This window comes from Salmo salar, chromosome ssa09, assembly GCF_905237065.1.
Source record: "Salmo salar chromosome ssa09, Ssal_v3.1, whole genome shotgun sequence".
NCBI classification, from domain to species: Eukaryota; Metazoa; Chordata; class Actinopteri; order Salmoniformes; family Salmonidae; genus Salmo; species Salmo salar.
The window spans coordinates 155533454-155560370 of record NC_059450.1 but is presented as its reverse complement, the minus strand read 5'-3'; the positions used below and the strand labels follow the sequence as shown (position 1 = coordinate 155560370).

At 51.0% G+C, this 26917-nt stretch overlaps 1 protein-coding gene across 1 annotated transcript in view; it reads right to left on the bottom strand.

The window, feature by feature from the left end:
• The window catches only part of LOC106613327 (rho guanine nucleotide exchange factor TIAM1), a 150444-nt gene that overhangs the window by 56232 nt on the left and 67295 nt on the right, over positions 1-26917 (bottom strand). Inside the window, exons 9-12 of the mRNA XM_045724874.1 lie at positions 20600-20785; positions 14720-14869; positions 8782-8859; positions 6085-6270 (exon numbers count right to left, since the gene is read on the bottom strand). Coding sequence (XP_045580830.1) covers positions 6085-6270; positions 8782-8859; positions 14720-14869; positions 20600-20785 — 600 coding nt within the window. The remainder of the gene's footprint in view (positions 1-6084; positions 6271-8781; positions 8860-14719; positions 14870-20599; positions 20786-26917) is intronic.

The following is a 26917-nucleotide window of genomic DNA, read 5'->3' as shown; positions in this document are numbered from 1 at the left end:
ACACACACACCACACACACACACACACACACACACACCACAAACACACACCAAAAACACACACACACACACACTTTAGTAAAGATTCAGAGTGTGGAGTTAAGTAGAGAACACACACACACACACACACACACCACAAACACACACACACACCAAAAACACACACACACACACACACACACTTTAGTAAAGATTCAGAGTGTGGAGTTAAGTAGAGAACACACACACACACACACACACACACACACACACACACACACACACACACACACACACACACTTTAGTAAAGATTCAGAGTGTGGAGTTAAGTAGAGAACACACACACACACACACACACACACACACACACACACACACACACACACACACACACACACACACACACACACCACAAACACCACACACACACACCACAAACACACACACACACACACACCACAAACACACACACACACTTTAGTAATGATTCAGAGTGTGGAGTTAAGTAGAGAAAAAGAGGATTGGTACAGGGTAGGGCAGCATCTCAATTCTCCACCCTTTTCCCAAAGTGTGCACTTGTACACTTCATGGATTGGTGTAATCATTGGCTAGAGGGAGCTTCCAACGTTGTTAGATCCATGACTGGAAGTGTGCAAGTGCACACTGTGTTAAAAGCTGGAGAATGGGGACACAGAGGGCACTAGAAGAAGGGTATTTCAAGAATTCAGTGTGTCTGTCATCAAACGAGCTGATCAACACTTACTGTAAACTGTGTTGAAGCTGAACACATTTTAAACCATCTCAATAATAACAGCATATTAGTGAAAATATGTCCGTTTCATTTCAGAACACAAATGCTGTGAGTACTATAATACACCAAGATGTTAACCATTTGAAAACAACTTTATTTGACGGAGGAGGGGGACAGGGGGAGAGGAGGAGGGGGACAGGGGGAGAGGAGGAGGGGGACAGGGGGAGAGGAGGAGGACAGGGGAGAGGAGGAGGACAGGGGGAGAGGAGGGGGGGACAGGGGAGAGGAGGGGGCAGGGGGAGAGGAGGGGGACAGGGGGAGAGGAGGAGGGGGACAGAGGGAGAGGAGGGGGGACAGGGGGAGAGGAGGAGGACAGGGGGAGAGGAGGAGGACAGGGGGAGAGGAGGGGGGGACAGGGGGAGAGGAGGGGGCAGGGGGAGAGGAGGGGGACAGGGGGAGAGGAGGAGGGGGACAGAGGGAGAGGAGGAGGACAGGGGAGAGGAGGAGGACGACAGGGGGAGAAGAGGGGGGACAGGGGGAGAGGAGGGGGGCAGGGGGAGAGGAGGAGGACAGGGGGAGAAGAGGAGGACAGGGGGAGAGGAGGAGGACAGGGGGAGAGGAGGGGGACAGGGGGAGAGGAGGGGGGCAGGGGGAGAGGAGGAGGGGGGACAGGGGGAGAGGAGGAGGGGGACAGGGGGAGAGGAGGAGGAGGACAGGGGGAGAGGAGGCGGACGGGGGAGAGGAGGAGGGGGACAGGGGGAGAGGAGGGGGCAGGGGGAGAGGAGGAGGGGGGCAGGGGGAGAGGAGGGGGACAGGGGGAGAGGAGGAGGGGGGCAGGGGGAGAGGAGGACGACAGGGGAGAGGAAGAGGACAGGGGGAGAGGAGGAGGGGGACAGGGGAGAGGAGGAGGACAGGGGGAGAGAGGGAGGGGGACAGGGGAGAGGAGGCGGACGGGGGAGAGGAGGAGGGGGACAGGGGGAGAGGAGTAGGACGACAGGGGGAGAGGAGTAGGACGACAGGGGGAGAGGAGGCGGACGGGGGAGAGGAGGAGGGGGACAGGGGGAGAGGAGGGGGGGCAGGGGGAGAGGAGGGGGACAGGGGGAGAGGAGGAGGGGGGACAGGGGGAGAGGAGGAGGGGGGCAGGGGGAGAGGAGGACGACAGGGGAGAGGAAGAGGACAGGGGGAGAGGAGGAGGGGGACAGGGGGAGAGGAGGAGGACAGGGGAGAGGAGGAGGACGACAGGGGGAGAGGAGGCGGACGGGGGAGAGGAGGAGGGGGGACAGGGGGAGAGGAGTAGGGACGACAGGGGAGAGGAGTAGGACGACAGGGGGAGAGGAGGGGGGCAGGGGGAGAGGAGGGGGCAGGGGGAGAGGAGGAGGACGACAGGGGGAGAGGAGGAGGACGACAGGGGGAGAGGAGGCGGACGGGGGGAGAGGAGGAGGGGGACAGGGGGGAGAGGAGTAGGACGACAGGGGGAGAGGAGTAGGACGACAGGGGGAGAGGAGGCGGACGGGGGGAGAGGAGGAGGGGGACAGGGGGAGAGGAGGGGGGCAGGGGAGAGGAGGAGGGGGGCAGGGGGAGAGGAGGAGGGGGGCAGGGGGAGAGGAGGAGGGGGGACAGGGGAGAGGAGGAGGGGGGACAGGGGGAGAGGAGGAGGGGGACAGGGGGAGAGGAGGGGGGAACAGGGGGAGAGGAGGAGGGGAACAGGGGAGAGGAGGAGGAGGACAGTGGGAGAGGAGGAGGACAGGGGGAGAGGAGGAGGGGGACAGGGGGAGAGGAGGAGGGGAACAGGGGAGAGGAGGAGGGGGACAGGGGGAGAGGAGGGGGGAACAGGGGGAGAGGAGGAGGGTAACAGGGGGAGAGGAGGAGGACGGGGGAGAGGAGGAGGGGGACAGGGGGAGAGGAGGAGGACAGGGGGAGAGGAGGGAGGACGACAGGGGGAGAGGAGTAGGACGACAGGGGGAGAGGAGTAGGACGACAGGGGGAGAGGAGGGGGCAGGGGGGAGAGGAGGGGGCAGGGGGAGAGGAGGAGGACGACAGGGGGAGAGGAGGAGGACGACAGGGGGAGAGGAGGCGGACGGGGGAGAGGAGGAGGGGGGACAGGGGGAGAGGAGTAGGACGACAGGGGGAGAGGAGTAGGACGACAGGGGGAGAGGAGGCGGACGGGGGAGAGGAGGAGGGGGACAGGGGGAGAGGAGGGGGCAGGGGGAGAGGAGGAGGGGGCAGGGGGAGAGGAGGAGGGGGGCAGGGGGAGAGGAGGAGGGGGGACAGGGGGAGAGGAGGAGGGGGACAGGGGGAGAGGAGGAGGGGGACAGGGGGAGAGGAGGGGGGAACAGGGGGAGAGGAGGAGGGGAACAGGGGGAGAGGAGGAGGAGGACAGTGGGAGAGGAGGAGGACAGGGGAGAGGAGGAGGGGGACAGGGGGAGAGGAGGAGGGGAACAGGGGGAGAGGAGGAGGGGGACAGGGGGAGAGGAGGGGGGAACAGGGGGAGAGGAGGAGGGTAACAGGGGGAGAGGAGGAGGACGGGGGAGAGGAGGGGGGGTAACAGGGGGAGAGGAGGAGGGGGACAGGGGGAGAGGAGGGGGGAACAGGGGGGAGAGGAGGAGGGGAACAGGGGGAGAGGAGGAGGGGAACAGGGGGAGAGGAGGAGGGTAACAGGGGGAGAGGAGGAGGAGGACAGGGGGAGAGGAGGGGGGGAACAGGGGGAGAGGAGGAGGGGAACAGGGGGAGAGGAGGGGGGGAACAGGGGGAGAGGAGGAGGGTAACAGGGGGAGAGGAGGAGGGGAACAGGGGGAGAGGAGGAGGGTAACAGGGGGAGAGGAGGAGGACGGGGGAGAGGAGGAGGGGGACAGGGGAGAGGAGGAGGACGGGGGAGAGGAGGAGGAGGACGACAGGGGGAGAGGAGGAGAACGACAGGGGAGAAGAGGAGGGGGACAGGGGGAGAAGAGGAGGGGGACAGGGGGAGAGGAGGAGGACAGGGGGAGAGGAGGGGGACAGGGGGAGAGGAGGAGGGGGACAGGGGGAGAGGAGGAGGGGGACAGGGGGAGAGGAGGAGGACAGGGGGAGAAGAGGAGGGGGACAGGGGGAGAGGAGGGGGGACAGGGGGAGAGGAGGAGGGCAGGGGGAGAGGGACAGGGGGTGAGGAGGAGGGGGACAGGGGGAGAGGAGGAGGACAGGGGAGAGGAGGGGGACAGGGGAGAGGAGGAGGGGGACAGGGGGACAGGGGGAGAGGAGGGGGACAGGGGGAGAGGAGGAGGACAGGGGGAGAGGAGGAGGACGACAGGGGGAGAGGAGGAGGACGACAGGGGAGAGGAGGAGGACAGGGGGAGAGGAGGGGGGACAGGGGGAGAGGAGGGGGACAGGGGGAGAGGAGGAGGGGGGACAGGGAGAGAGGGAGGGGGACAGGGGGAGAGGAGGAGGGGGACAGGGAGAGAGGGAGGGGGACAGGGGGAGAGGAGGAGGGGGGACAGGGAGAGAGGGAGGGGGACAGGGGGAGAGGAGGAGGGCAGGGGGAGAGGAGTAGGACGACAGGGGGAGAGGAGTAGGACGACAGGGGAGAGGAGGGGGACGGGGGAGAGGAGGAGGGGGACAGGGGGAGAGGAGGAGGGGGACAGGGGGAGAGGAGGGGGGACAGGGGGAGAGGAGGAGGACAGGGGGAGAGGAGGAGGACAGGGGGAGAGGAGGGGGGCAGGGGGAGAGGAGGGGGACGGGGGAGAGGAGGAGGGGGACAGGGGGAGAGGAGGAGGGGGACAGGGGGAGAGGAGGAGGACAGGGGGAGAGGAGGGGGGGAACAGGGGGAGAGGAGGAGGAGGACAGTGGGAGAGGAGGAGGACAGGGGGAGAGGAGGAGGGGGACAGGGGGAGAGGAGGAGGAGGACAGTGGGAGAGGAGGAGGACAGGGGGAGAGGAGGAGGGGGACAGGTCTTTGATTAGGGAGTAATAACTGGGAAGTCATGGACTGACATCAGTCCAGTTATGTTCTGTAGAGAGTCATGTTAAGGTGTTACATCATTATCATCTGTCTGCCATCCGTTTTCACTAACAAACGGACTTGATTTGATTCACTTTTTGTTGTTGTTGTGGCCAGTTAACCCTTTCACACATACCTGAAAGTATTATACAACACCGTTACTAGAACACTAAACTAGTCCAGGACAGGAAGTGATGAACGGACCACTTAACATCATTATTCTCTACTCTGGAAAGCTGCAGATGGTCCTCCAGTGTAGGTTAGTTAAGTTGGTAGTTACCTTGCAGATGGTCCTCCAGTGTAGGTTAGTTAAGTTGGTAGTTACCTTGCAGACGGTCCTCCAGTGTAGGTTAGTTAAGTTGCTAGTTACCTTGCAGACGGTCCTCCAGTGTAGGTTAGTTAAGTTGCTAGTTACCTTGCAGATGGTCCTCCAGTGTAGGTTAGTTAAGTTGGTAGTTACCTTGCAGATGGTCCTCCAGTGTAGGTTAGTTAAGTTGCTAGTTACCTTGCAGACGGTCCTCCAGTGTAGGTTAGTTAAGTTGCTAGTTACCTTGCAGATGGTCCTCCAGTGTAGGTTAGTTGGTAGTTACCTTGCAGACGGTCCTCCAGTGTAGGTTAGTTAAGTTGGTATTTACCTTGCAGATGGTCCTCCAGTGTAGGTTAGTTAAGTTGGTAGTTACCTTGCAGATGGTCCTTCAGTGTAGGTTAGTTGCTAGTTACCTTGCAGATGGTCCTCCAGTGTAGGTTAGTTGCTAGTTACCTTGCAGATGGTCCTTCAGTGTAGGTTAGTTAAGTTGCTAGTTACCTTGCAGATGGTCCTCCAGTGTAGGTTAGTTAAGTTGGTAGTTACCTTGCAGATGGTCCTCCAGTGTAGGTTAGTTAAGTTGCTAGTTAACTTGCAGATGGTCCTCCAGTGTAGGTTAGTTAAGTTGCTAGTTACCTTGCAGATGGTCCTCCAGTGTAGGTTAGTTAAGTTGCTATTTACCTTGCAGATGGTCCTCCAGTGTAGGTTAGTTAAGTTGGTAGTTACCTTGCAGATGGTCCTTCAGTGTAGGTTAGTTAAGTTGGTAGTTACCTTGCAGATGGTCCTCCAGTGTAGGTTAGTTGGTAGTTACCTTGCAGATGGTCCTCCAGTGTAGGTTAGTTAAGTTGCTAGTTACCTTGCAGATGGTCCTCCAGTGTAGGTTAGTTAAGTTGGTAGTTACCTTGCAGATGGTCCTCCAGTGTAGGTTAGTTAAGTTGCTAGTTAACTTGCAGATGGTCCTCCAGTGTAGGTTAGTTAAGTTGCTATTTACCTTGCAGATGGTCCTCCAGTGTAGGTTAGTTAAGTTGCTAGTTACCTTGCAGATGGTCCTCCAGTGTAGGTTAGTTAAGTTGGTAGTTACCTTGCAGATGGTCTCCAGAACATCCAGAGCAGACTCTCCAGGCTGGATGATGACGAGGACAGGCTGGTCGTTAGGTAGACACACCCAGGACGGGGTCAGGTGGTCAGGCACCCAGATATCACCGTCTGTCATGTGACTGTCTGAGTTGACCTGAGGAAGGCTCTTCGCTGTCCCCTCGTGACTCTTCTGGAGAGATAGAAAGACATTGTTTAGAACTAGCTTACAACTACCTATCTGCATGACTACCTGTCAGTGGTGGAAAAAGTACCCAACTCTCATATTTCAGTAAAATATAAAAGTAAAGTAAGTCAAAGTCACCCAGTAATATTCTACTTGAGTAAAAGTGAAAAAGTATTTGGTTTAAAATATACTTAAGTATCAACAGTAAAAATTATTTCAAATTCCTTATATTACGCAAACCAGATGGCACCGTTTTCTAGTTATTCTTTAAAATGTATTTACGGACAGCCAGGGCCACACTCCAACACTCAGACATCATTTACAAACAAAGCATGTTGGTTTCGTGAGTCCTCCAGATCAGAGGCAGTAGGGACGACCTGGGATGTTCTCTGTTTAGTGAGTCCTCCAGATCAGAGGCAGTAGGGATGACCAGGGATGTTCTCTGTTTAGTGAGTCCTCCAGATCAGAGGCAGCAGGGATGACCAGGGATGTTCTCTGTTTAGTGAGTCCACCAGATCAGAGGCAGTAGGGACGACCAGGGATGTTCTCTGTTTAGTGAGTCCTCCAGATCAGAGGCAGTAGGGACGACCTGGGATGTTCTCTGTTTAGTGAGTCCTCCAGATCAGATGCAGTAGGGATGACCAGGGATGTTCTCTGTTTAGTGAGTCCTCCAGATCAGAGGCAGTAGAGATGACCAGGGATGTTCTCTGTTTAGTGAGTCCTCCAGATCAGAGGCAGTAGGGATGACCAGGGATGTTCTCTGTTTAGTGAGTCCTCCAGATCAGAGGCAGTAGGGACGACCAGGGATGTTCTCTGTTTAGTGAGTCCTCCAGATCAGAGGCAGTAGGGACGACCTGGGATGTTCTCTGTTTAGTGAGTCCTCCAGATCAGAGGCAGTAGGGACGACCAGGGATGTTCTCTGTTTAGTGAGTCCTCCAGATCAGAGGCAGTAGGGACGACCAGGGATGTTCTCTGTTTAGTGAGTCCTCCAGATCAGAGGCAGTAGGGACGACCAGGGATGTTCTCTGTTTAGTGAGTCCTCCAGATCAGAGGCAGTAGAGACGACCAGGGATGTTCTCTGTTTAGTGAGTCCTCCAGATCAGAGGCAGTAGGGACGACCAGGGATGTTGTCTGTTTAGTGAGTCCTCCAGATCAGAGGCAGTAGGGACGACCAGGGATGTTCTCTTGTTTAGTGAGTCCTCCAGATCAGAGGCAGTAGGGACGACCTGGGATGTTCTCTGTTTAGTGAGTCCTCCAGATCAGAGGCAGTAGGGATGACCTGGGATGTTCTCTGTTTAGTGAGTCCTCCAGATCAGAGGCAGTAGGGACGACCAGGGATGTTCTCTGTTTAGTGAGTCCTCCAGATCAGAGGCAGTAGGGACGACCAGGGATGTTCTCTGTTTAGTGAGTCCTCCAGATCAGAGACAGTAGGGATGACCAGGGATGTTCTCTGTTTAGTGAGTCCTCCAGATCAGAGGCAGTAGGGACGACCAGGGATGTTCTCTGTTTAGTGAGTCCTCCAGATCAGAGGCAGTAGAGATGACCAGGGATGTTCTCTGTTTAGTGAGTCCTCCAGATCAGAGGCAGTAGGGATGACCAGGGATGTTCTCTGTTTAGTGAGTCCTCCAGATCAGAGGCAGTAGGGATGACCAGGGATGTTCTCTGTTTAGTGAGTCCTCCAGATCAGAGGCAGTAGGGATGACCAGGGATGGTCTCTGTTTAGTGAGTCCTCCAGATCAGAGGCAGTAGGGATGACCAGGGATGTTCTCTGTTTAGTGAGTCCTCCAGATCAGAGGCAGTAGGGACGACCAGGGATGTTCTCTGTTTAGTGAGTCCTCCAGATCAGAGGCAGTAGAGATGACCAGGGATGTTCTCTGTTTAGTGAGTCCTCTAGATCAGAGGCAGTAGGGATGACCAGGGATGTTCTCTGTTTAGTTAGTCCTCCAGATCAGAGGCAGTAGGGACGACCTGGGATGTTCTCTGTTTAGTGAGTCCTCCAGATCAGAGGCAGTAGGGACGACCAGGGATGTTCTCTGTTTAGTGAGTCCTCCAGATCAGAGGCAGTAGGGATGACCAGGGATGTTCTCTGTTTAGTGAATCCTCCAGATCAGTGGCAGTAGGGACGACCAGGGATGTTCTCTTGATAAGCGCGTGAATTTCATTATTTTCCTGTCCTGCTTAGCATTCAAGATGTAACGAGTACTTTCAGGTGTCAGGGAAAATGTACGGCATAAAAAGTACAATATTTTCCTTAGGAATGTAGCAAAGTAAAAGCAAAAGTAGTCAACAATATAAATAGTAAAGTAAAAGTACAGATAGCCCAAACAAACGACTTAGTGTATTCCCTACCAGCCTAAAGATTGTGTAAATGGGGTTCAATCTGTTCTTTGACTGATGCCTCAGTATCAGTTATCCACCAAGCTAGGAGGATGAATGGTACCTGGCTGTGTGTGTGTGTGTGTGTGTGTGTGTGTGTGTGTGTGTGTGTGTGTGTGTGTGTGCGCGATACCTACTTACCACGCTCTCCCTGGCAGTGTCCACATCATAGATCCCGTCCAGAGGCTTTTTCACTGGCTCCTCCCCATCAACAAAGACCTGCGGGAGAAACAGCGAGTCAATATAGAACCCCCAAAAATGGCTGAGCAAAGAAGTTGTGTGTAGTCATATAAGTGGCAGTTCTAGTGTAATGTTCCAGATCTCTATGCAGGTTCATTTCTATAGAGCTGCTGGAGTTATAGACACGTACCTGGTTGATGGAGGGGAGGGGAGGGCTTTGTCCTACTGGAGTTATAGACAGGTACCTGGTTGATGGAGGGGAGGGCTTTGTTCTACTGGAGTTATAGACAGGTACCTGGTTGATGGAGGGGAGGGCTTTGTCCTACTGGAGTTATAGACAGGTACCTGGTTGATGGTGGGGAGGGCTTTGTCCTACTGGAGTTATAGACAGGTACCTGGTTGATGGAGGGGAGGGGAGGGCTTTGTCCTACTGGAGTTATAGACAGGTACCTGGTTGATGGAGGGGAGGGGAGGGCTTTGTCCTACTGGAGTTATAGACAGGTACCTGGTTGATGGTGGGGAGGGGAGGGCTTTGTCCTACTGGAGTTATAGACAGGTACCTGGTTGATGGAGGGGAGGGGAGGGCTTTGTCCTACTGGAGTTATAGACAGGTACCTGGTTGATGGAGGGGAGGGGAGGGCTTTGTTCTACTGGAGTTATAGACAGGTACCTGGTTGATGGAGGGGAGGGGAGGGCTTTGTTCTACTGGAGTTATAGACAGGTACCTGGTTGATGGAGGGGAGGGGAGGGCTTTGTCCTACTGGAGTTATAGACAGGTACCTGGTTGATGGTGGGGAGGGCTTTGTACTACTGGAGTTATAGACAGGTACCTGGTTGATGGAGGGGAGGGGAGGGCTTTGTCCTACTGGAGTTATAGACAGGTACCTGGTTGATGGTGGGGAGGGGAGGGCTTTGTTCTACTGGAGTTATAGACAGGTACCTGGTTGATGGAGGGGAGGGCTTTGTCCTACTGGAGTTATAGACAGGTACCTGGTTGATGGAGGGGAGGGCTTTGTCCTACTGGAGTTATAGACAGGTACCTGGTTGATGGAGGGGAGGGCTTTGTCCTACTGGAGTTATAGACAGGTACCTGGTTGATGGAGGGGAGGGCTTTGTCCTACTGGAGTTATAGACAGGTACCTGGTTGATGGTGGGGAGGGGAGGGCTTTGTCCTACTGGAGTTATAGACAGGTACCTGGTTGATGGAGGGGAGGGGAGGGCTTTGTCCTACTGGAGTTATAGACAGGTACCTGGTTGATGGAGGGGAGGGGAGGGCTTTGTCCTACTGGAGTTATAGACAGGTACCTGGTTGATGGAGGGGAGGGCTTTGTCCTACTGGAGTTATAGACAGGTACCTGGTTGATGGAGGGGAGGGCTTTGTCCTACTGGAGTTATAGACAGGTACCTGGTTGATGGAGGGGAGGGCTTTGTCCTACTGGAGTTATAGACAGGTACCTGGTTGATGGTGGGGAGGGGAGGGCTTTGTCCTACTGGAGTTATAGACAGGTACCTGGTTGATGGAGGGGAGGGCTTTGTCCTACTGGAGTTATAGACAGGTACCTGGTTGATGGTGGGGAGGGGAGGGCTTTGTCCTACTGGAGTTATAGACAGGAACCTGGTTGATGGAGGGGAGGGGAGGGCTTTGTCCTACTGGAGTTATAGACAGGTACCTGGTTGATGGTGGGGAGGGCTTTGTCCTACTGGAGTTATAGACAGGTACCTGGTTGATGGTGGGGAGGGGAGGGCTTTGTCCTACTGGAGTTATAGACAGGTACCTGGTTGATGGAGGGGAGGGGAGGGCTTTGTCCTACTGGAGTTATAGACAGGTACCTGGTTGATGGAGGGGAGGGCTTTGTCCTACTGGAGTTATAGACAGGTACCTGGTTGATGGTGGGGAGGGCTTTGTCCTACTGGAGTTATAGACAGGTACCTGGTTGATGGAGGGGAGGGGAGGGCTTTGTCCTACTGGAGTTATAGACAGGTACCTGGTTGATGGTGGGGAGGGGAGGGCTTTGTTCTACTGGAGTTATAGACAGGTACCTGGTTGATGGAGGGGAGGGGAGGGCTTTGTCCTACTGGAGTTATAGACAGGTACCTGGTTGATGGAGGGGAGGGGAGGGCTTTGTCCTACTGGAGTTATAGACAGGTACCTGGTTGATGGAGGGGAGGGGAGGGCTTTGTCCTACTGGAGTTATAGACAGGTACCTGGTTGATGGAGGGGAGGGCTTTGTTCTACTGGAGTTATAGACAGGTACCTGGTTGATGGAGGGGAGGGGAGGGCTTTGTCCTACTGGAGTTATAGACACGTACCTGGTTGATGGAGGGGAGGGGAGGGCTTTGTCCTACTGGAGTTATAGACAGGTACCTGGTTGATGGAGGGGAGGGCTTTGTTCTACTGGAGTTATAGACAGGAACCTGGTTGATGGAGGGGAGGGCTTTGTCCTACTGGAGTTATAGACAGGTACCTGGTTGATGGAGGGGAGGGGAGGGCTTTGTTCTACTGGAGTTATAGACAGGTACCTGGTTGATGGAGGGGAGGGGAGGGCTTTGTTCTACTGGAGTTATAGACAGGTACCTGGTTGATGGAGGGGAGGGCTTTGTTCTACTGGAGTTATAGACAGGTACCTGGTTGATGGAGGGGAGGGCTTTGTCCTACTGGAGTTATAGACAGGTACCTGGTTGATGGTGGGGAGGGGAGGGCTTTGTCCTACTGGAGTTATAGACAGGTACCTGGTTGATGGAGGGGAGGGGAGGGCTTTGTTCTACTGGAGTTATAGACAGGTACCTGGTTGATGGTGGGGAGGGGAGGGCTTTGTCCTACTGGAGTTATAGACAGGTACCTGGTTGATGGAGGGGAGGGCTTTGTCCTACTGGAGTTATAGACAGGTACCTGGTTGATGGTGGGGAGGGGAGGGCTTTGTCCTACTGGAGTTATAGACAGGTACCTGGTTGATGGAGGGGAGGGGAGGGCTTTGTCCTACTGGAGTTATAGACAGGTACCTGGTTGATGGAGGGGAGGGCTTTGTCCTACTGGAGTTATAGACAGGTACCTGGTTGATGGAGGGGAGGGGAGGGCTTTGTCCTACTGGAGTTATAGACAGGTACCTGGTTGATGGTGAGGAGGGCTTTGTCCTACTGGAGTTATAGACAGGTACCTGGTTGATGGTGGGGAGGGCTTTGTCCTACTGGAGTTATAGACAGGTACCTGGTTGATGGAGGGGAGGGCTTTGTCCTACTGGAGTTATAGACAGGTACCTGGTTGATGGAGGGGAGGGCTTTGTCCTACTGGAGTTATAGACAGGTACCTGGTTGATGGAGGGGAGGGCTTTGTCCTACTGGAGTTATAGACAGGTACCTGGTTGATGGAGGGGAGGGGAGGGCTTTGTCCTACTGGAGTTATAGACAGGTACCTGGTTGATGGAGGGGAGGGGAGGGCTTTGTCCTACTGGAGTTATAGACACGTACCTGGTTGATGGAGGGGAGGGGAGGGCTTTGTCCTACTGGAGTTATAGACAGGTACCTGGTTGATGGAGGGGAGGGATTTGTCCTACTGGAGTTATAGACAGGTACCTGGTTGATGGAGGGGAGGGCTTTGTCCTACTGGAGTTTTAGACACGTACCTGGTTGATGGAGGGGAGGGGAGGGCTTTGTCCTACTGGAGTTATAGACAGGTACCTGGTTGATGGTGGGGAGGGGAGGGCTTTGTCCTACTGGAGTTATAGACAGGTACCTGGTTGATGGAGGGGAGGGGAGGGCTTTGTTCTACTGGAGTTATAGACAGGTACCTGGTTGATGGTGGGGAGGGGAGGGCTTTGTCCTACTGGAGTTATAGACAGGTACCTGGTTGATGGAGGGGAGGGCTTTGTCCTACTGGAGTTATAGACAGGTACCTGGTTGATGGTGGGGAGGGGAGGGCTTTGTCCTACTGGAGTTATAGACAGGTACCTGGTTGATGGTGGGGAGGGCTTTGTTCTACTGGAGTTATAGACAGGTACCTGGTTGATGGAGGGGAGGGGAGGGCTTTGTCCTACTGGAGTTATAGACAGGTACCTGGTTGATGGTGGGGAGGGGAGGGCTTTGTTCTACTGGAGTTATAGACAGGTACCTGGTTGATGGAGGGGAGGGCTTTGTTCTACTGGAGTTATAGACAGGTACCTGGTTGATGGAGGGGAGGGGAGGGCTTTGTCCTACTGGAGTTATAGACAGGTACCTGGTTGATGGAGGGGAGGGGAGGGCTTTGTCCTACTGGAGTTATAGACAGGTACCTGGTTGATGGTGGGGAGGGGAGGGCTTTGTCCTACTGGAGTTATAGACAGGTACCTGGTTGATGGAGGGGAGGGGAGGGCTTTGTCCTACTGGAGTTATAGACAGGTACCTGGTTGATGGAGGGGAGGGGAGGGCTTTGTCCTACTGGAGTTATAGACAGGTACCTGGTTGATGGTGGGGAGGGGAGGGCTTTGTTCTACTGGAGTTATAGACAGGTACCTGGTTGATGGAGGGGAGGGGAGGGCTTTGTCCTACTGGAGTTATAGACAGGTACCTGGTTGATGGAGGGGAGGGGAGGGCTTTGTCCTACTGGAGTTATAGACAGGTACCTGGTTGATGGTGGGGAGGGGAGGGCTTTGTCCTACTGGAGTTATAGACAGGTACCTGGTTGATGGAGGGGAGGGCTTTGTTCTACTGGAGTTATAGACAGGTACCTGGTTGATGGAGGGGAGGGGAGGGCTTTGTCCTACTGGAGTTATAGACAGGTACCTGGTTGATGGAGGGGAGGGAGGGCTTTGTCCTACTGGAGTTATAGACAGGTACCTGGTTGATGGAGGGGAGGGGAGGGCTTTGTCCTACTGGAGTTATAGACAGGTACCTGGTTGATGGAGGGGAGGGCTTTGTCCTACTGGAGTTATAGACAGGTACCTGGTTGATGGAGGGGAGGGGAGGGCTTTGTCCTACTGGAGTTATAGACAGGTACCTGGTTGATGGTGGGGAGGGGAGGGCTTTGTCCTACTGGAGTTATAGACAGGTACCTGGTTGATGGAGGGGAGGGGAGGGCTTTGTCCTACTGGAGTTATAGACAGGTACCTGGTTGATGGAGGGGAGGGGAGGGCTTTGTCCTACTGGAGTTATAGACAGGTACCTGGTTGATGGAGGGGAGGGCTTTGTCCTACTGGAGTTATAGACAGGTACCTGGTTGATGGTGGGGAGGGCTTTGTCCTACTGGAGTTATAGACAGGTACCTGGTTGATGGAGGGGAGGGCTTTGTCCTACTGGAGTTATAGACAGGTACCTGGTTGATGGAGGGGAGGGCTTTGTCCTACTGGAGTTATAGACAGGTACCTGGTTGATGGAGGGGAGGGCTTTGTCCTACTGGAGTTATAGACAGGTACCTGGTTGATGGAGGGGAGGGCTTTGTCCTACTGGAGTTATAGACAGGTACCTGGTTGATGGAGGGGAGGGCTTTGTTCTACTGGAGTTATAGACAGGTACCTGGTTGATGGAGGGGAGGGCTTTGTCCTACTGGAGTTATAGACAGGTACCTGGTTGATGGAGGGGAGGGCTTTGTCCTACTGGAGTTATAGACAGGTACCTGGTTGATGGAGGGAGGGGGAGGGCTTTGTCCTACTGGAGTTATAGACAGGTACCTGGTTGATGGAGGGGAGGGCTTTGTCCTACTGGAGTTATAGACAGGAACCTGGTTGATGGAGGGGAGGGGAGGGCTTTGTCCTACTGGAGTTATAGACAGGTACCTGGTTGATGGAGGGGAGGGCTTTGTCCTACTGGAGTTATAGACAGGTACCTGGTTGATGGAGGGGAGGGCTTTGTCCTACTGGAGTTATAGACAGGTACCTGGTTGATGGAGGGGAGGGGAGGGCTTTGTCCTACTGGAGTTATAGACAGGTACCTGGTTGATGGTGGGGTGGGCTTTGGTCTTCTTCTTGGAAGTAGTGTCCAGGCCCCACAGAGAGGAGAACCTGCTCTTACGTTTGGATGAGGAGGTACGAGACATAGCCTGGGTACGTCTCCTCACCCCGCTCTCTGTACGGGCTGCCACCTACATCACAGAGAGAGAGAGAGAGAGAGAGAGAGAGAGAGAGAGAGAGAGAGAGAGAGAGAGAGACAACGAGAGAGAGAGACAACGAGAGAGAGACAACGAGAGAGAGAGAGAGAGAGAGAGACAACGAGAGAGACAGAGAGAGAGAGACAACGAGAGAGACAGAGAGAGAGAGACAACGAGAGAGACAGAGAGAGAGAGACAACGAGAGAGACAGAGAGAGAGAGACAACGAGAGAGAGAGAGAGACAACGAGAGAGAGAGAGCGAGAGAGACAACGAGAGAGAGACAACGAGAGAGAGAGAGAGAGAGAGACAACGAGAGAGAGAGAGCGAGAGAGAGAGAGAGAGACAACGAGAGAGAGAGAGAGAGAGAGAGAGAGAGAGAGAGAGACAGCGAGAGAGACAACGAGAGAGAGAGAGACAGCGAGAGAGACAACGAGAGAGAGAGAGAGACAGCGAGAGAGAGAGAGAGACAACGAGAGAGAGAGAGAGAGACAGCGAGAGACAGCGAGAGAGAGAGAGAGACAACGAGAGAGAGAGAGAGACAGCGAGAGAAAAACACACAGAGACAAAGAGAGAGACAGACAGACAGAGACACACACACAGAGCGAGAGACAGACGCACACAGAGCGAGAGACACACACAGAGAGAGACACACACACAGAGACACAGAGAGAGACACACACAGAGACAGAGAGAGATGGACAAAAAGAGAGAGACAAAGAGAGAGACAAAGAAAGAGAGAGAGAGAAAGAGAGACAGCGTAATTGAAATGAGTATATCTAACACCCAGACAACCTGACACTGCTGGTTAGGTCTGACCATGGAATGGTTATATAGACCAGGAGGACTAGTGGTTATATAGACCAGGAGGACTAGTGGTTATATAGACCAGGAGGACAGACTAGTGGTTATATAGACCAGGAGGACTAGTGGTTATATAGACCAGGAGAACTAGTGGTTATATAGACCAGGAGGACTAGTAGTTATATAGACCAGGAGGTCTAGTGGTTATATAGACCAGGAGGACTAGTGGTTATATAGACCAGGAGGACTAGTGGTTATATAGACCAGGAGAACTAGTGGTTATATAGACCAGGAGGACTAGTAGTTATATAGACCAGGAGGACTAGTGGTTATATAGACCAGGAGGACTAGTGGTTATATAGACCAGGAGGACGGACTAGTGGTTATATAGACCAGGAGAACTATTGGTTATATAGACCAGGAGGACAGACTAGTGGTTATATAGACCAGGAGGACTAGTGGTTATATAGACCAGGAGAACTAGTGGTTATATAGACCAGGAGGACGGACTAGTGGTTATATAGACCAGGAGAACTAGTGGTTATATAGACCAGTGGTTATATAGACCAGGAGAACTATTGGTTATATAGACCAGGAGGATGGACTAGTGGTTATATAGACCAGGAGAACTAGTGGTTATATAGACCAGGAGGACTAGTGGTTATATAGACCAGGAGGACGGACTAGTGGTTATATAGACCAGGAGAACTAGTGGTTATATAGACCAGGAGGATGGACTAGTGGTTATATAGACCAGGAGGATGGACTAGTGGTTATATAGACCAGGAGAACTAGTGGTTATATAGACCAGGAGGACTAGTGGTTATATAGACCAGGAGGACGGACTAGTGGTTATATAGACCAGGAGGACGGACTAGTGGTTATATAGACCAGGAGGACGGACTAGTGGTTATATAGACCAGGAGGACGGACTAGTGGTTATATATAGACCAGGAGGACTAGTGGTTATATAGACCAGGAGAAAGGACTAGTGGTTATATAGACCAGGAGGACGGACTAGTGGTTATATAGACCAGGAGGACTAGTGGTTATATAGACCAGTGGTTATATAGACCAGGAGGACTAGTGGTTATATAGACCAGGAGGACAGACTAGTGGTTATATAGACCAGAAGGACGGACTAGTGGTTATAGAGACCAGGAGGATGGACTAGTGGTTATACAGACCAGGAGGACGGACTAGTGGTTATATAGACCAGGAGGACTAGTAGTTATATAGACCAGGAGGACGGACTAGTGGTTATACAGACCAGGAGGACGGACTAGTGGTTATATAGACCAGGAGGACGGACTAGTGGTTATATATCGACCAGGAGGACGGACTAGTGGTTATATATAGACCAGGAGGACGGACTAGTGGTTATATAGACCAGGAGGACAGACTAGTGGTTATATATCGACCAGGAGGACGGACTAGTGGTTATATATCGACCAGGAGGACGGACTAGTGGTTATATAGACCAGGAGGACGGACTAGTGGTTATATCGACCAGGAGGACGGACTAGTGGTTATATATAGACCAGGAGGACGGACTAGTGGTTATACAGACCAGGAGGACGGACTAGTGGTTATATAGACCAGGAGGGAGGACTAGTAGTTATATAGACCAGGAGGACGGACTAGTGGTTATATAGACCAGGAGGACGGACTAGTGGTTATAGAGACTGAGTGTACAAAACATAATGAACACCTGCTCTTCCCATGACATAGACTGACCAGGTGAATCCAGGTGAAAGCTATGATCCTTTATTGATGTGACTTGTTAAATCCACTTCAATCAGTGTAGATGAAGGAGAGTAGACAGGTTATTTTTTAAGACTTGAGACATGGATTGTATGTGTCCTATTCAGAGGGTGAATGGGCAATTGACACAACTGTGGGAAGCATTAGAGTCAACATGGGCCAGCATCCCTGTGGAACACTTTCGACACCTTGTTGAGTCCATTGCCCCGACCAATTGATGCTGTTCTTAGGACAAAAAAAGCGTGGGGTGCAACTCAATATTAAGAAAGGTGTCCTTAAAATGTTTTTCGACAGTCGGTGTAGACAACGAGCATCATCCGTGACAGTTGAAATCAGTGATTAGAAGACAGTGTTGAGAAGAAAAAGACACAACATTGTTGTGTTTCTCTCAGTCTTGACATAGCCTAGAACTCTCGAGTGGTGCAGTGGTCTGAGACACTGGCGTCTCAGTTTAAGAACAAATTCTTATTTACAATGACGGTCCTACCCACCCGGCCAAACCCGGATGACACTGGGCCAATTGTGAGCTGCCCTATGGGACTCCCAACCACGGCCGGACGTGATGCAGCCTGGATTCGAACCAGGGACTGCAGTGACGCCAGTGTCTCAGACCACTGCGCCACTCGGGAGTTCTAGGCTATGTCAAGAATGAGAGAAACACTTCTGGTCTTTTCCTTCTCAACGCTTCAAATCAAGATTTCAACTGTCTCTTAATATACTCATAATAGCTAAGAGTAGGACTACAAATAAAGCTCTCTGTCCACACTGTCATGACGTTGGCCTGTTGGGGGAGGTTTATGACCCCCATAAATACCTTCCCCCGTTTCTCTCTCTCTACTCTATAGAGTGGACTTTTGAAAAGCCCTTTGTTAACATAGAGATTCTGGGAACACCAAAAGGTGGAAAACGGAACCATATTTCGGTAATGATTACTGATGACAGGACGTCATAAACTGTATCTTGGAAAATCTACACATTCTAGTTATCAGATTCACATGGAATTGTTGTGAAATTTAAATGTTTAAATATGAAACTATTTGTGAAAAGATTAAATGTAATTTTTAGCTTCTTAATGAGAGAACGGTTTGTCATAAGAACACCACTCTGCTCACTCAGAGGCCCAAGTGAACAGACATGGGTTATAAACTATGAAACATGCCCTTCTTTCACCACTATATAGAAACCCGTTGAAGAAAATTCAACTTCCTGTTCCAAGGACGTGCGGACTTGCGGTCCCCACGTTGAAAGGACAAAGATCACCTACAGAACTAAGCCAACCTCAGCGTGAGCTCTGGTTGAACGACAAGAACCTAACGAAATTAGCATCGGATCGCAACGTGAAGATGACGGTCAACACGCCGAAAGGAGGAATTTCGACTTTACCAGCCAGAATATAGCATGAGCTTAAAAGTATGGCAACTTGGTATGAACTTCGAACTCTTATTCACTATAGAAGTGATACCCTCTCCGCCCGCTAAATGTGGGCTAGGAGAGGACGGACAGAGTATTCATTCTACCACGCTCCAGTTCACCACTAGACATTCTTCAGAGGACCAGAGATCCATGCTGGACTATCTATGACCAATCTACCGAAGCGTAGCTCAGAGTAAATATTTATATTTTCCTTTTTCAAATGGGCGGTTATTTAGAATGCATAAGATACTGTATTTACGATACCATAGCTGCCTACGGCCCGAGAGAGACACAAAACCTTTTTGCTCCTCAGTCTTCCCGCTCTTTCACTCAAACCCAACCCCCTTTCTCTGTGTAACCAGCTGTCATGTCTGTTCCGTCCGCCAGGGACGGTTTCCTTTATGACATAATTAGTAATCAATGTATGATCCATTCTGTGTAGATGTAATTCTGTGTGATTATTTAGGTATTTAGTAAATAAATAATTAAACCAAATGTTGTATTGCTGATTCAACTTGTTAGCCAGGGTTCGTGAAGATAACCAAGAATGTACAACTTTCAGATGAGACTGAATAAAGTGACGATTAAATATTGACTGCTATTGATGTAAAAGGTTACTAGGTCTTTAAGAGTTTATTCGGAAGATAACGGCTCTATAAACATTCTTTCGTGGTGCCCCGACTTTCTAGTTAATTACATTTACATGATTAGCTTAAATCAGGTAATATTAATTACAGAGAAATGATTTTATAGAATAGCATGTCATATCACTTAATCCGGCATAGCCAAAGACACGACAACACCGTCATCCCTTCAAACACTGGAGAGCTGATGATGATGTTTTATGGGGGGGGAGGAAGAGAGAGCGAGAGAGAGAGATGAAAGCGTAAAGCCGAGTGAAACAGGATGCGTTTTGTGGGAAAGTGTTGTTATTTAATCTGGATTTAGTTTGTTACTCCTTCCATCCTGCTGTCTCTCTGAGTCCTGGATTCCCCACCTGCTCTGAGAGAACAAGACTGCATCCTAAACGGCAGCCTATTCCCTATATAGTGCACTACTATGGGCCCTGGTCAAAAGTAGCGCACTACAAAGGGAATAGGGTGCCATAGGGCCCTGGCCATGTAGGTGTCTAGCAACAAGGATTCTACTGATCAGCCAACTCACCAGACTGCTCTGCTGAACGCTCCACTCCCAACTAAATAAATGCTATCCTCTAGCGCTCCCTACGATTCCAGTGTTCTGCAGACATAGATAACGACCTCAGCTTTGTGGAGGAGGTTAGCATTGTGGCAGAGCGATCAATAACAGGCTCTCAAATAGACCGTGCAAAAATAGCATCCATCATACAACGCGGCAAGGTAGCCTAGCGGTTAGAGCGTTGGACTAGTAACCGAAAGGTTGCAAGTTTGAATCCCCGAGCTGACAAGGTACAAATCTGTCGTTCTGATCCCTGAACAAGGCAGTTCCTAGGCCATCATTGAAAATAAGAATTTGTTCTTAACTGACTTGCCTAGTTAAATAAAGGTAAATAAATAAATAGAGAACATGTATTGTTGTTTAGTTATGTATTGAAGACATTTCCCCAGTCAGTGGTAGTAGGCAACAGATGAACATGGGCGAGTTGGATCATCACGATCATAATTCAGAGAAAAAAATAACTACTTTAGTCTAGTTTGTTTGACTGGAAATGGATAGGAAGTGTTTTGGTGTGAGTGTGTGTGCGCACGCGTCAGTTCTCAACTCACCAGAGCATGAAAGGACGACACAGAGAAGATTCCGAGGCGTCCCATGGCCAGTTTAGTGGGTCTGGAGGCGAAGGCTAGCAGGCGTTTGGGGTTGGGCAGCTCCCCTCCTTGCAGACTGGACAGGTAACAGCGGAACCGGAACAGACCCATGTGGAACTGTTCCAAGTTCTGCTCCCACAGAAAGATCTAGAACACAACAACAAAAAACACAACAACCCAGTTAAAAAGGGGCAATCTGGGTTTGGTACATCCATGTTTCTCATGGATGGACAGTCTTTGCATCCATAGCTGTGTCTATGCATTTGAGAGTGGTTACAATGCCACGTGTCTCCCACCCAACGTCAACAAAACCAAGGAGCTAACGGTGGACTACAGGAGACACCAGAGAGAGCAAGCCCCCATCCACATCGACGGGGCCGGAGTGGAGAGGGTCAAAAGCATTCAAGTTCCTTGGCGGGTACATCACTGAGGACCTGAAATGGTCCCTTCACATAGACAGTGTGGTGAAGAAGGTGCAACAGCGCCTCATCAATATCAGGAGGTTGAAGAAAGTCGGCTTTGACCCTAAAACCACTAACAAACATCTACAGATGCACCATCGTAAGCATCCTGTCGGGCTGCATCACCGCCTGGAATGGCAATTGCACCATCCTCAACCACAGGGCTCTCCAGAGGGCGGTGGGGTCAGCCCAACGCATCATCAGAGGCACACTGCCTCAACCACCCGGGCCACGGCCTGTTCACCTCGCTACCACCTAGGAGGAGGAGACAGTACAGCTGGGAACAAGAGACTGATGAACATCTAATTATATAGTGTATTTTGTGATGGGGCTGAGATAACAAATGTAAGTTTTTTTAAAGCAAATTTCCTACAATACCACACATTTTTCCATGGTTTATGCCGTGTTCTTACGCTATCGGAGTGACTCAAACATTATAACAAAATCAATGTTGGCTCCATGCTATATTTACCATTTTAAATTGTCTGCCTCCCGCCTCCTGAGTGGCGCAGTGGTCTAAGGCACTGCATCACAGTGCTAGAGGTGTACACTACAGATCCGGGTTCGAGTCCAGGCTCTGTCGCAGCCGGCCACGACCAGGAGACCCATGAGGCGGCGCACAATTGGCCCAGCGTCGTCCGGGTTAGGGGAGGGTTTGGCCGGCCGGGATGTCCTTGTCCCATCATGCTCTAGTGCCTCCTTGTGGCAGATGGGCGCAGTGTACGCTGACTTTGGTCGTCAGCTGTACAGTGTTTCCTCCAACACATTGGTACGGCCGGGTTAAGCAAGCAGTGCGGCTTGACTGGGGTCGTGTTTTGGAGGACGCATGGCTCGAACCTTCACCTCTCCCGAGTCCGTACGGGAGTATCAGCGATGGGACAAGACTGTAACTACCAATTGGATATCACGAAATTGGGGAGAAAAAGTTTTTTTTTTTTTTTTTTAAGTATTGGGGGGTTTTTGATTCTCCTTGACTGTCTAGTTTTTAGTTTGGTGATTGTTAGTTCTCAAAGATGATCTTATTTGAAATATGTTTTGGAGTGGCGGCAACTATTTCAATTAATACAGGGGAAACACTGTACTTTTAACTGTATAAAAGAAAAGGCTACTGCAGAAAATAACTGATTTGCTCATCTCAAAATGCCAACTTGTGATTGGGCGGGAGGAATGTAGTGAAGGAATGTAAGGCATAATGATCTGCATTGTAATTGAGGCAGTAAGGGGAACACACACGAGGCCTTCATGAAGCCATCTTCTGACACCTTCACACAGCCTACACACTGTACTTTCCTCCCACACAGGCCCACCCACCTTCTCGGTCACTCACCAGGGACGCTCTCCCACCCACCTTCTCGGTCACTCACCAGGGACGCTCTCCCACCCACCCTCTCGGTCACTCACTAGGGACGCTCTCCCACCCACCCTCTCGGTCACTCACCAGGCACGCTCTCCCACCCACCCTCTCGGTCACTCACTAGGGACCCTCTCCCACCCACCCTCTCGGTCACTCACCAGGGACGCTCTCCCACCCACCCTCTCGGTCACTCACTAGGGACGCTCTCCCACCCACCCTCTCGGTCACTCACCAGGCACGCTCTCCCACCCACCCTCTCGGTCACTCACTAGGGACCCTCTCCCACCCACCCTCTCGGTCACTCACTAGGGACGCTCTCACACACACACACACACACACACACACACACACACACACACACACACACACACACACACACACACACACACACACCCTCTCAAACGTTAGGCACCAAACTGAATTTAAGGAACACCAGAAAAATTGTGATTAGCAAACATGAATAACTTTGTGTGAAATAATTTGCGCTATTGAAACATACATGCAACTCTAATAATGCTTCTGATCAACTCTACCAACAGCATCATTTAGAACAGAGGTTGTTAAACTCCTCGATCAGACCAACAGCATCATTGCGTTTTGGTACACCAGAAGTACATTAACCTGTATGGGCTGGGGGGCAGTATTTTCACGGCCGGATAAAAAACGTACCCGATTTAAACTGGTTACTACTCTTTCCCAGAAACGAAAATATGCATATTATTAGTAGATTTGGATAGAAAACACTCTGAAGTTTCTAAAACTGTTTGAATGGTGTCTGTGAGTATAACAGAACTCATATGGCAGGCAAAAACCTGAGAAGATTCCAAGCAGGATGTGGCCTGTCTGCGAATTTGTAGTTCTTCTTTCTAGTCCCTTTCGAAACTACAGTATCCCTGGGGTTACGTTGCACTTTCTAAGGCTTCCATTGGCTCTCTAAAGCCTTTAGAAAGCGGATTGAGGCGTCTCCTGTCTCTGGGCAGAGTATGGTAGCTCTGTTTCTGAGTGGTCTGCCTGGTGACTAAGAGATTGGATATGCGCGGTCACACGAGCACGCTGTTTTTTCTTTTCCTCTTTGAATGAATACACTATTGTCCGGTTGGAATATTATCGCTATTTTACGAGAAAAATACCATAAAAATGTATTTTAAACAGCGTTTGACATGCTTCTACGTACGGTAAAGGAACATTTAGAATTTTTTTGTCTCGATATGCGTTCGCGCGTTAGCCTTTAGATAGTGACCTGAACGCACGAAAAAAATAAAAGGTATTTGGACATAACTATGGATTATTTGGAACAAAAACAACATTTCTTGTGGAAGTAGCAGTCCTGGGAGTGCATTCTGATGAAGATGAGCAAAGGTAATACCATTTTTATAATAGTAATTCTGAGTTTAGTGAGCCCCAAAGTTGGCGGGTGTCAAAATAGCTAGCCGTGATGGCTGAGCTATGTACTCAGAATATTGCAAAATGTGCTTTCGCCGAAAAGCTATTTTAAAATCTGACATAGCGATTGCATAAAGGAGTTCTGTATCTATAATTCTTAAAATAATTATGTATTTTGTCAACGTTTATGGTGAGTAATTTAGTAAATTCACCGGAAGTTTTGGGTGGGAATGCTAGTTCTGAACATCACATGCCAATATAAAAAGCTATTTTTGGATATAAATATGAACTTGATTGAACAAAACATGCATGTACTGTATAACATAATGTCCTAGGAGTGTCATCTGATGAAGATCATCAAAGGTTAGTGCTTCATTTAGCTGTGGTTTGGGTTTATGTGACATATATGCTTGCTTGGAAAATGACTGTGTGATTATTTGTGGCTATGTACTCTCCTATCATAATCTAATGTTTTGCTTTCACTGTAAAGCCTTTTTGAAATCGGACAATGTGGTTAGATTAACGAGAGTCTTGTCTTTAAAATGGTGTAAAATAGTCGTATGTTTGAAAAATAGAAATTATTGCATTTTTTAGGTTTTGTATTTCGCGCCACCCTCTTCCACTGGCTGTTGAATAGAGTGGAACGGTGACGTCCCACCTTGCACATAGAGGTTCATTTCCAATGGAACGCTGCGTTTTGACTTGCAGCATCACGTTGCAGAGGCTGTTGTAGGGCGTTCTGTGTGGTTGTATACATTGGATTTATCCATCAGATTGTATGCGTAGACTTGACAGAAATAGTAGCAGGGTGAATGCTGAACTGTTGTTGCACACACATATCCACAAATATTTAGGATTACATAATGAAAAAAAAAGATTTAACTGCAGAATTGATTGTGCAGCATTGATGCAATGAGACTGTCAGTTTGATCGAGGTGTTACCTGCAGTCCAAAGGAATTACGTTTGTCAGGAACAATGTTTGTAGCATGGAGAGCGTGATGGCACAGCCGCCAGAGAAGGTAACGTTAGTGATCACACAGGGAGAAGATCTGTTCGAGCCTAAGGGCCAGGGATCCGGTCTACAAGCACAGTTTCCACTGCTCCTACAGTTTTGCTTGGGTACTTCATTTTAACTGACGCCCGACCCAGAAAGACAAATTTCCATAGACGGCCACATAGAGATGGCAGATTAGAAAATTCCTAATAAAGAAAACTTTAGTCATCACCTTTGTGCACAAAACATCCATAGAGTTATTCAAATAATTGTTGCTGAGGACAATTTTTTTGTTCATCACTCACAGCCGAAGATATTAACATTTTATATGCATCTGTTGCGTTCTGAGAATATGAAATATACTTATTCATGTCACTGAGTGAGAGAGGGTAATGTATAAGATTATATCAGGTATCCTATTGAAATATTGAGTGCAGGGATGTCACGCCCTGACCTGAGAGAGCCTTTTTATGTCTCTATTTAGGTTTGGTCAGGGTGTGATTTGGGTGGGCATTCTATGTCCTTTTTTCTATGTTTTTGTATTTCTTCGTTTTGGCCTGGTATGGCTCTCAATCAGGGACAGCTGTACATCGTTGTCGCTGATTGGGAGTCATACTTAGGCAGCCTGTTTTCCTTTGGGTTTTTGTGGGTAGTTGTTTTCTGTCTTGTGTGTGTGTTCACCTGGCAGAACTGTTGGCTTTCGTTTTCGTTTGTTTTAAAGTGTTTCATTAAATATAATTATGACCACTTCTCCACGCTGCATCTTGGTCCCCTCTTCCAGACGATCGTTACAAGGGAAGCAATCACGTGGCAGGTATTGATAAGGGGAGAGAGCCATGGATTAGTGAGGGGGGGGATCAGATGTGTAGGAGGAGACTCAGCCTAGAAAATGTTTTTGTCTAATGCAGCTATGTTGATCCTCTAGGAAGAATAAACTTGGTTAAGCTTTCATAGTGTCCGTAGAGTTGTATTACTCCGAGAATTAGAACCTAACACACCCAATGTCTGCCATGTTCTTGGGTGACGTGATGACCTCGTCGCTGCCCCCTGTGCACACCGAGTGCCGGCGATGATGGTCCGTGTAAACCGGATGCAACCCGGATTTAGGCGGTCTGTGAATCGGGCGTATGGCGAACGTTAGGAAATGACCTTGAAAACAACGGTCGGACATCTTGGAAGCAGTCTCCAGTTCTTACTATACCTCAGTGGTTCTACACCTCAGTGGTTCAACACCTCAGTGGTTCAACACCTCAGTGGTTCTACAGCTCAGTTCTACAGCTCAGTGGGTCACACCTCAGTTCTACAGCTCAATGGGTGATACACTCTGCGCTTGCACACTTTCTTTTTTACGGATCTACACGATTCACATGGATGATCTATTTTGAGATCAAAACGTTGCATATCGCCGAAAAGTGACGAGTTTGCATCCCAACTAGCTCTAATGGGCTGGTGTTTGGTGTTTACCAGGACACTGGAGCCTGATAACAGCTCACCCTGGCTCAAGTCCCTCTTCCCTACCTCCATCCCTTCCTCTCAGTCACAGTCCTGTACTAGAGCCAGCCAGGGTGGAGGGTGGAAGAGCCAGCCAGGGTGGAGAGGGGAAGAGCCAGTCAGGGTGGAGAGGGGAAGAGCCAGCCAGGGTGGAGAGGGGAAGAGCCAGCCAGGGTGGAGAGGGGAAGAGCCAGCCAGGGTGGAGAGGGGAAGAGCCAGCCAGGGTGGAGGGGGGAAGAGCCAGCCAGGGTGGAGAGGGGAAGAGCCAGCCAGGGTGGAGGGGGGAAGAGCCAGCCAGGGTGGAGAGGGGAAGAGCCAGTCAGGGTGGAGAGGGGAAGAGCCAGTCAGGGTGGAGAGGGGAAGAGCCAGCCAGGGTGGAGGGGGGGAAGAGCCAGCCAGGGTGGAGGGGGGAAGAGCCAGCCAGGGTGGAGAGGGGAAGAGCCAGTCAGGGTGGAGGGGGGGAAGAGCCAGCCAGGGTGGAGGGGGGAAGAGCCAGCCAGGGTGGAGGGGGAAGAGCCAGCCAGGGTGGAGGGGGGGAAGAGCCAGCCAGGGTGGAGGGGGGAAGAGCCAGCCAGGGTGGAGGGGGGAAGAGCCA